The following is a 10,371-nucleotide window of genomic DNA, read 5'->3' on the forward strand; positions in this document are numbered from 1 at the left end:
TAGAACCCTAGCATGTAGGCCATCAGGTCCTGGGGATTTGTCGGCTTTTAGTCCCTTAGTTTGTCCAGTACTTTTTCTCTAGTGATATTAATTGTTTTAAGTTCCTCACTCTGATTTACCCCTTGGTTCCCCACTATTTCTGGTATGCTTTTTGTGTCTTCTACTGTGAAGACAGATACAACATATATGTTTCAATACATCTGCCATTTCCTGATTCCACATTATAATTTCTCCTGTCTCAGCCTCGAAGGGACCAATTTGCTACTTTCTTCCTTTTTACAGACTTGTAGAAGCTCTTACAATCTGTTTTTATATTTCCTGCTAGTTTACTTTCATATTCTATTTTCTCCCTTTTTATCAATTTTTTGATCGTCCTTTGTTGGTTTCTAAAACTCTCCCAATCCCCAGGCTTATAACTCTTCTTGGCAACAATATAGGCCTCTTCTTTCAGTCTAATACTCTCCTTAACTTCTTTAGTTAGCCATGGGTGGATCAGTTTTTATTTCTCATTGGAATGTATATTTGTTGAGAATATTGAAATATTTCTTTAAATGTTTGCTTTTCAACTGTCAAACCCTTTAATTTAATTTCCCAATCTACCTTTGACAATTCGCCCCTCATACCATAAGGGCATTACAATTAGCTTCAGCACTCCTGGGTGGGGAAAACCAGCACGGATCGACCCCCTCCCTGATCACTACGTTGGGATGAGGACGGGATTGGGCTCGGCTGTGATGCCCCTCTCGGTTGGACAGCCCGCTGGTGCTCACTGTTTAGGCCCGCGCCGTGGAGTCGGTCCCTATGAGGAGGGAGGGGAGAGAAGGAAACTGGCAAACAGAAAATGAGTGGGGTCGACGCGATAGGGCGCTGAATGGTAAATGGAGAGGCAAGAGCGGGCAACATGGGCCAAGGCAGGTGGGCGAGAGGTCTGAAGGTTAACGTGTGCACAGCTCCACCATCCTCCCTCCCTCCCCCAATTCAACACTTATGCAGACAGGATCCAGACAGCCAACTAAAACACAGAACATCGTTTCTATGGATATCTCAAGTCCCCTCCACCCCCTCCAACCCTCCCCCTTTTCTATCTTGTCTACCGTGTTTTCTCCCCCTAGAAACTGCATTTCCCATACACACCAGACGTGACTGCAGGCCGCACTCTGCCCCCAACCAAGTATCGGAGAGCTGACACTCGTCTGCACTTAAACACATTAAACGCAGGCCCACAACACTTCACTCTCTTATGCACCTCTGCTCAGGGTCTTCTGGATGGCTGAATGTGCCAGGAATCTGCTGCTCAGCTCTGCTCCCTCTTAGACTGGGTTTGAAAGCAGCTCAGACTGATGGGCTGTAAGTCTTCACTTATCCCCCTTATCCTGGTCCTGATTTTATCAATTCACTTACTGCAAGTTCTTTCATCTTGCTCCTCTACCTGGATCACACATTCCCCCCCCCCCCCCCTCTTTTCACCTTCTCCCCAGGTCTCAGCCACCCCTCCCGCCCACCCACCTCTCCCTCCCGCACCCCCCCCCCCCCGCCACCACTCCCTCCCTCCCGCACCACCCCGCCCACCCCTCCCTCCCTCACCCCGCCCACCCCTCCCTCCCTCACCCCGCCCACCCCTCCCTCCCTCACCCGCCCCTCACCCCCCTTCCCTCACACCCCCCTTCCCTCACACCCCCCTCCCCTCACACCCCCCTCCCCTCACCCCCCTCCCTCACACCCCCCTCCCTCACACCCCCCTCCCTCACACCCCCCTCCCTCACACCCCCCTCCCTCACACCCCCCTCCCTCCACCCTAGCATCTCTCTCTCTGCAACCCCCCTCAGTACCTCTCCATCAGCCCCCTACTGCTCCTCATTCCACTTTGCCAACCTGTGGTGCCCTCTGCTCCTGTCTCAGAGCCCGTGAGCCCCCACTTCCCTCCACTGAGATGAAATTTGTGTGTGGGAGAATGTTCATCTTGAGGAAAAGGCAACCCGTCAAAAGAAAGCTGCCTAAATCCTGTCAAAAACTAACCAACCCTCTGGAAGTGAAACTCTAAGAGATTATTGTGTCAGTTGGCAAACAAAACCCTTCAGCACAACAATAAACAGACATGGGGGGGGGGGGGAGGGGGGAACGGGGGGAGGCTCCAGCTCTGCCCCCTAGGCCGGTGAGGCATAAACCAATGATCCAAACCGGCTCTGACCCCAACACAACTCGCACTAGGACCCCGCAACCACATTTTATCGGCAACGGCGGGGAGCAAACGTCTGACCTGAACCTAACCGGCCACAAACCCCGCGGGAAGCGCAGCGCCCGGGCCCGGGCCCGAGCCCGAGCTCTCTCCCCCGGGCCCAGAGCTATTTGTTGTGAGCGCACCGGGTTTGTGTTTGACGAGGAGCCGCCCACCTTCGGCCGCTTGGCCCGGGACGCCATCCTGCCGCTCTTTAACTGCCCGACCGTTCACCGGCTCGCGCGTCCCACTCACTTCCGGCCCAGGCAATCACTTCCCGTTCAGAGAGCAGGCGACGGACCCGCCCCTTAAAGGAGCAGCGCGCCCAAAAGGTACAGAGGCTGCACCCCATGGCCGACTAGGCACATGCAGCAGACAGTGAGTGTAACCCACCGAGGGCAGCCACATTTAATCACTCCTACCCTTCACCCTCCCTTTTGTTCTTTCCCCTGGCTCTGCAATTGTTTAAAAGGTGTTCATCTCTAACATTTGCTGTTATTGTTCCAGGTTTTGAATCCCCAGTTAGTGCAGTAGAGACCCAACGACTGACCTCAACTACCCTGGGCTAATGAGTTCCTGCTCCTGTTAACTTGCCAGGGACATCTGCTGTGAGCGGCTGTCGGAATCAGCTACGAGTATACGAAAATGACGGACAGGAAAAGACCCGCTTGTCCATCCAGCCTATTCCATTCAATGCCCGATGCATCACGATACAAACATTCCCCACCCTGCCCTGAGCCACGGAATCTCCTAGGAATGGAAAAAAACAGATGAAAACCCAGGCCAATTAAAGGGAAAAAATCTGGAAAATTCCTCTCCAACCTCCTTAGGCAATCAAAACTCGCCCAGAAGACCACATTGGCCCTGATTGTTACAGGATATCGACCTCTTATATGAGGTGACCTCCGCCGCAGCCAGAAACAGGTCCAGCTCTCACTTGCAGGAGAATCAACATTCATTGCACGAGCTGACAGCCTGTTTCACAGGTCCACTATTCTCTGGGAAAAGAATAACCGCCTAACATCCAACCTAGTTCTGCCCTTACATAACTTGTAAGAGTGACTCCTGGTTCTCCCTAACCTACTCAGTTAAAATAAATGCTCCACATAAACACAATCTAGTCCCATCATTATTTTATAAACCTCGATCAAATCACTCATAAGTCTACGCTTCTCTAAAATATAGAGTCCCCGCTGGCTGAGCCTATCTGGGTAACTAAGGTTTTATAAACTGGGAATTAATCTTGTGACCCTCCTCTGCACCCTTTTTAAAGCCTCAATATCACCCACCATATGAGGAGACAAAACTGGACATGGTATTCTAACTGAGGCCTAACCGAGGTCTTGTACAAGGACAGAATGGTATGCTTTGTCTTATAGACAATTGTACTAAAAATGCACCCTAGGACCTTGATCACTTTAGCTATAGCTTTGTGGCATTGGTCATGGATCTTTAGAGAGATACACTATAACTCCCAGAGCTCTTTCTTTCACCACTGGCTTTAATCCTTTTCCTTATAGGGTGTAGGAAGTTCAGCATTTGACCTGCCCACGTGCATGACACTGCACTTTTCTAAGTTAAACGTCATTTGCCAGTTACGGGCCCAATCCCCCAACACATCCAGATCTGCTTGTAGTAGTCGAGCATCGTCTACAGTCCTGACGCTCGCACATATCTTGGTATTGTCCATAAACTTGCGGATCATTCCCCCAACACCCACATCTAGATCATGAATAAAAATAGTAAATAGCAAAGGTCCTAACACCGATCCCTGCGGGACACCACTGTAACCGGGACACCACTGTAACCGGGACACCACTGTAACTGGGACACCACCGGTAACCAGGACACCACTGTAACTGGGACACCACCGGAAACCAGGACACCACTGTAACCGGGACACCACCGGTAACCAGGACACCACTGTAACCGGGACACCACCGGTAACCAGGACACCACTGTAACCGGGACACCACCGGTAACCAGGACACCACTGTAACTGGGACACCACCGGTAACCAGGACACCACTGTAACCGGGACACCACTGTAACCGGGACACCACTGTAACTGGGACACCACCGGTAACCAGGACACCACTGTAACCGGGACACCACCGGTAACCAGGACACCACTGTAACTGGGACACCACCGGTAACCAGGACACCACTGTAACCAGCTGCCCTCCTTAGACAAATAGCTTCCCAAAAGTCACTGGCCAGCTTCACACCTCAGGAATGGGTGAGGTACCAGAATCAGTAACTGTGGAGGTCCCACCTACGGGAAGATCATTCTAAGCAACCACAGGAGATCACTGCTCCATTTCCCAGTTGTTGGTGAGTTGCAACATGCAAGTCACCGACACATTGTTCGCAGCATCAGTGATTTCATCAGTGCAAATGTGTATTTGTATCTGTGTGTATCAGTTTGTCTTTGCATGTGTGTGTCAGTATATGTGTGTGTCAGTGTATCTATATCTGTGTGTGTCACTGTGCATCTGTATCTGTGTGTGTCAGTGTGTATCTGTATCTTTGTGTCAGTGTGTACTTATATCTGTGTGTGTCAGTGTGTATCTGTATCTTTGTGCTTGTATCAGTATGTATCTGTGTGTGAGTGTTTGTGTCATTGTGTATCTGTATGTGTTTGTCAGTGTGTATCTGTATGTGTGTTTTATTATGTATCTGTGTGTGTTTGTCAGTGTGTATCTGTGACTGTGTGTCATTCTGTATTTATATCCGTGTTTGTGTCAGCGTGTATTTGTGTCTTTGTCCATGTATATCTGCATCTGTGTGTCAGTGTGTATCTGTGTGTGTGTCAGTGTGTATTTTTATCTGTGTGTCTGCTTGGGTCAGTGTGTATTTGTATCTGTGTGTTTGTGTCTGTGTATCTGTATCCGTGTGTGATTATGTCAGTGTGTATTTGTATATTTGTATGTATATCTGTGTCAGTGTGTAATTGTGTTTTTGTGTGTCAATGTGTATATGTATCTGCATATATGTCTGTGTCAGTGTGTATATGTATCTGCATGTATGTCTGTGTCAGTGTGTATTTGTATTTGTGTGTGTCAATGTGTATATGTATCTGCGTACATATCAGTGGGTGTCTGTATCTCTGTGTGTCATTGTGTATCTGTATATGTGTGCGTGTTTGTATCAGTGTGTCAAAGGTTGGTTGCTAGGCACTGCAGTATCAGTGATGTCATAAAGCAGTGACATTTACATGAGTATTGTGACATCATGCGACGTAACCTAGCAGCAGTGAAACACCCACGTCCCTTATCTATTATTGGTGTTGCCATGCCAATCAGCCAGCGACCAAATTCTTATCTTCCTATGAATCTGAGCACCACGGGCTCATGTCCACAGATGAGGCTGGACTGAACCATTTAACTCAACCCTTCCTCTTAGAAGGACGCAGGTGGGTAAGGAGGGGTGAAGGGAGAGCTGGACTTACTGCTGGAAAGGACTCAGACCGCGGAGCTCCAAATTAGGAAAATAGGAACAGGAGGAGGCCATTCAGCCCCTCGAGCCTCTTCCACCATTCAATTAGATCATGGATGATCTGTATCTTAACTCCATTTACCCGTCTTGGTTTCCTAACCCTTACTACCCTTACCTAACCAAAATCTATCAATCTCAGTTTTGAAATTTTCAATTGACCCCCAGCCTCAACAGCTTTTTAGGGGAGAGAGTTCCAGATTTCTACTACCCTTTGTGTGAAGAAGTGCTTTCTGACATCCAGCCCAGATCTAATTTTAAGGTTCTGGATTCACCCTCCAGAGGCTATAGTTTCTCCATCTATCCTGTTAACTCCTTTGATCATCTTAAATACTTTAATTAGAACACCCCTTAATCTTCTATAATTCAAGGGAATACAAGTCTAGTCTATGCAACCTGTCTGCATAATTTAACCCTTTAAGCCCTGGTATCATTCTGGTGAATCTGCACTGCACTCCCTCCAAGGCCAACATATCCTTCCAGAGGTGCAGTGGCCAGAACTGAATGCAGTTCTCCAGATGGGGTCTAATCAGAGCTCTGTACAGCTGGAACATAACTTCAACCTCTCTGTATTCCAGCCCCCGTGGGATAAAGGCCAACATTCCATTAGCCTTTTTAATTATTTTTTGTACCCATCCATTAGTTTTTAGTGATTTCTGTACTTGGACCCCTAAATTTCTCTGCTGATCCACAGGTCCTAGCTTTCTTAGGTCCAAAGTGGATGACCTCACACTTCCCTACGTTGCAGTCCATCTGCCACAGTTTTGCCCACTCACTTAATCTATCAATGTCCCTTTGCAACTTTCTGTTCCCATCTACACTCCCATCCGCCAGTCAGTCAAACTTGTGTCTGATAAACCGCTGGAATATATAATACTGGATGAAATTATAACATATTTGGAGAAACACGAGTTAATCCGGGTCAGTCAGCACAGATTTCTAAATAGGTGGTTCTCGACCAACCTATAGAATTTTTGGAAGAAATAACAGAGAGGATAGATTAAAAACACAGTGACTGTATTTATAGGGATTTTCAAAAAGCATTTTCTTTTATTCATTCTCGGGAGGTGGGCGTCGCTGGCAAGGCTGGCATTTATTGCCCATCCCTTGTTGCCCTGACTGAGTGACTTGCTAGGCAGTTTCAGAGGGCAGTTAGGAATCAACCACATTGGTGTGGGACTGGAGTCACATACAGGCCCAGACCGGGTAAGGATGGCAAGTTTCCTTTCCTAAAGGACGTTATTGAACCAGTTGGGTTTTTATGACAATCCGACAGCTTCTTGGTCACTTTTACTGACACTGGAATTTTATTTCCAGATTTGATAAGGTACCGGCCACGTGAGACCTTTGGCAAAGACAATGGCACATGGAATTAAGGGTGATGTGGCCATGGGGTTAAAGGGCAGAAAGCGAAGGGGAAGGGTAAAGGGAAGTTCCCTTGAATGGAAAGATGTGGTGAGTGGTGTTCCGCTCGGGTCCGTCTTGGGGCCAATCTTATTTATTATGTACAGAAATGATGAGGGGACAAAAATACAATTTGTTGATGACACCAAATTTCCAGGTATAACAAACTGTGACGAAGATTGTGAGAAACTGTAAAGGACATAGATCGACTGGTAGGGCGAGTTAGATAGGTGGCAGAAACAGCTCAGTGTAGAAAAATATAAAGTAATACATAGGGGAACTAGAGAAGGGAAAGAGACCATAAATGGTGAGGTTTTAAATGGGGTAGAGGAGCAGAGTGGCCTTTGTGAGCAGATGCACAGGTAATTAAAGGAGGAACAAGCCTTGCTTTTGTATCTAAAGACTGGAGTTAAGTTACAATTGAGGGCAGCCCTAGGCTTTGGTAGCACTGAAGAATGGTACTGGAGATTTGGCAGCACTGGGGAATGGTCCTGGGGAATGGTCCTGAGAATTGGTAACACTAGCGAATGGTCCTGGGGATTGGTAGCACTGGGGATTGGTCCTGGGGAATGGTCCCGGGGAATGGTCCTGAGGAACGGTCCTGGGGGATTGGTCCAAGGGGATTGGGGAACAGTCCTGGGGAATGGTCCTGGGGAATGGTCCTGGGGGATTGGTCCAGGGGCATTGGTCCTGGGGGATTGGTCCATGGGGAACAGTCCTGGGGAATGGTCCTGGGGATCGGTCCTGGGGAATGGTCCCGGGGATTGGTCCTGGGGGATTGGTCCAGGGGGACTGGTGCTGGGGGAATGGTCCTGGGTGATTGTCCTGGTGAATGGTTCTGGGGATCGGTAGCATTGGGGAATTGGTCTTGGTGAATGGTCCTGGGGATTGGTCCTGGGATTTTATAGCACTGGGTGGGGTTGCTGAAGTTTGGTATTACTGTGGAAGGGGAGGGGAGGGTCTTTGATCTGGTATCACTGTGGAAGGGGAGGAGAGGGGAGGGTCTTTGATCTGGTATCACTGTGGAAGGGGAGGGGAGGGTCTTTGATCTGGTATCACTGTGGAAGGGGAGGGGAGGGTCTTTGATCTGGTATCACTGTGGAAGGGGAGGGGAGGGTCTTCGATCTGGTATCACTGTTGAAGGGGAGGGGAGGGTCTTTGATCTGGTATCATGGCATAATGACTAAATAGTAATTCAAAATTAGAACTCCACCTTAAATAAAATTGTTGGGAGATGGTTGCAAATGGTTACAAAAATACTTTGTTTAAATAAAACATAATATATATAAATAAGATGTTCTAGTAAAGTTCTCTTCCTGTCAGTTAATCCTTTAGAACCATAGCTTGGCCTCTCCATCTCCTCCTTTTATGGCACAATCTGGACCTACACAGAAAAATCTGGCAACAGAGTGTCGGAGTGTGTGTACCAGGCAATTCCATACAGGTCAATACGAAAAGTTGTGCAACTTTCAGAATATACTTTATCCCTCACCACAAAAATACGTCAAAAGTGATGATAAAAATTTAAGATCGGAAGTTTGTCCAAGGATACTGTGGGTTGGGAGGACAGCAAATTAGTTGTGTTTTGATATCTGAATCCCTGGAGTCTTCCGGCCTTGTAATACAGTCCTGGCCGTAGTTTAATCTGTAATCTTCAAAAGCTAATCTCCGACGCATTTTGCACACACCAGTGTAAACTGGCCACACATCAGCGGAGAAAGGATATATGACGGGTGTGAAATTGATCTTCACCAGTAGTGCAAAATGGCCGATAGTGAATTGGCCGCCCGTTTTATGCCCCGCCCAATCTTCTTCCCCATTGACTTCAATCGGGCGGGCTGCCGATTTGCTATCGCCCACTTTGCGCTACCACCGCAGGCAGGTTTCACCCTCGTGTTTTCTTCCTTATATCGGTTTCTGCTCTCATCTACTGGCCAAAAGTTGAGCAAGTGAAACCGGTGGTGCCACCTCATTAAATTTCAAAGCAAAGATTGACACCACCGTGTCAGCCAGTGAGTTGGAGGCGGGGCTGACACGGGGTACAAGTATAGAGAGGGGAAATTTAAGGCACCACATAGTGACGCAACTATTCCCAGCCAGAATGGAGATTATACTTGTAAAATCTAAGATGGAGACATGCAAATAAGGACAATGCAGGGATGGAATGTAATGTTTCTTGAATGGTAAACTAGTGAATAGGATCTAATAATGTGTACCATTCTTTGTTGGATTCTATCATTCAAATAGATTTTTGCTTTGAATAAACTTTTAAAACTAAAACTGGGCAGCTTAGAAAAGGGGGTGGGATGAGGTGATTATCTCTCAAATGCTGAATGTACAGTCATCAATGGGGATCCATTCTGTTTCAGGTATCATTGTGAAACTGGTCTGTCAGTAAGCACAGCAAACAGAGGAGACAGATGGAAAACAAGGTCCTCAAGTATAAACGTTAATGAAGGCATTTGAAGACACAAAGGAAAATTCAATGGATAAATTTAATCCTGTAATTGTGAAATATATCATTTTTGAATTTGTTATTTGATTTAAATGCTTATTTTGGAGAGAGAGATTTTAGTTACTGCAGAAAAATGGCAGTTGAAAAATATTTTCAGAAAGCGTTTTGAACGATTAGTGGGAACCCCATGGCCAAATTGCATAATCATAGTGATGAGTTTACAGAGGCAAAACCCATTATAAACATGGACATGGGCATTTATAATGGGAAAAAGCTGACACAAAAAGAGCCCAGTTGTAAGATTTTTAATAAGAAAGCAGTAGATTCCCCCTAGGTTTGCGCACAGTGAGTTAAAGAATTCGCTGTGTTATGAACTGCTCATGCTCAGACTGTACAATACAAATTCATCTCGCATACTCACAGTTCTGGGAAAAAATATCACGTCCATACCCAGGCTTTTGGGAGATGCCAAGGTAAACACTTTAACGAAGGCATTAAAAGACACAAAAGACAATTCAATGGATAAATTTAATCACATTATTTTGAAATATGTAATTTTTTGAATTAATTTTGTTTAAACCCTTATTTTGGATATTAGAAATTTCAGTTACTGAGAAAAAAAATGGCACACAACAAACATTTCAGAAAGCAATGAGTGATTTGTGAGAATCCAAAGACCAGATTGCAATGAAAGAGATGAGTTTACATAGGCAAAACCAAGGCTGTGCACGGAGACATGAGATTTATAGTAAGATATAAACAGTGACCATTCAGTTATGTGATCATTTGATTATGTGATCAT

General features: G+C 46.6%; 1 protein-coding gene across 2 annotated transcripts in view; it reads right to left on the reverse strand.

The window, feature by feature from the left end:
• The window catches only part of setd6 (SET domain containing 6, protein lysine methyltransferase), a 34,548-nt gene extending 32,060 nt beyond the window's left edge, over positions 1–2,488 (reverse strand). The window contains exon 1 of one of the 2 annotated variants that reach the window (XM_067997633.1): positions 2,392–2,488. In XM_067997633.1, coding sequence (XP_067853734.1) covers positions 2,392–2,418 — 27 coding nt within the window. In that variant the 5' untranslated portion in view covers positions 2,419–2,488. Of the gene's footprint in view, positions 1–2,361 lie in introns of both variants that reach the window. The other variant, XM_067997632.1, reaches the window with a different exon arrangement.
• Between the last annotated feature and the right edge of the window lie 7,883 nt (positions 2,489–10,371).

This window comes from Heptranchias perlo, chromosome 16 (assembly GCF_035084215.1).
Source record: "Heptranchias perlo isolate sHepPer1 chromosome 16, sHepPer1.hap1, whole genome shotgun sequence".
Taxonomy (NCBI): domain Eukaryota; kingdom Metazoa; phylum Chordata; class Chondrichthyes; order Hexanchiformes; family Hexanchidae; genus Heptranchias; species Heptranchias perlo.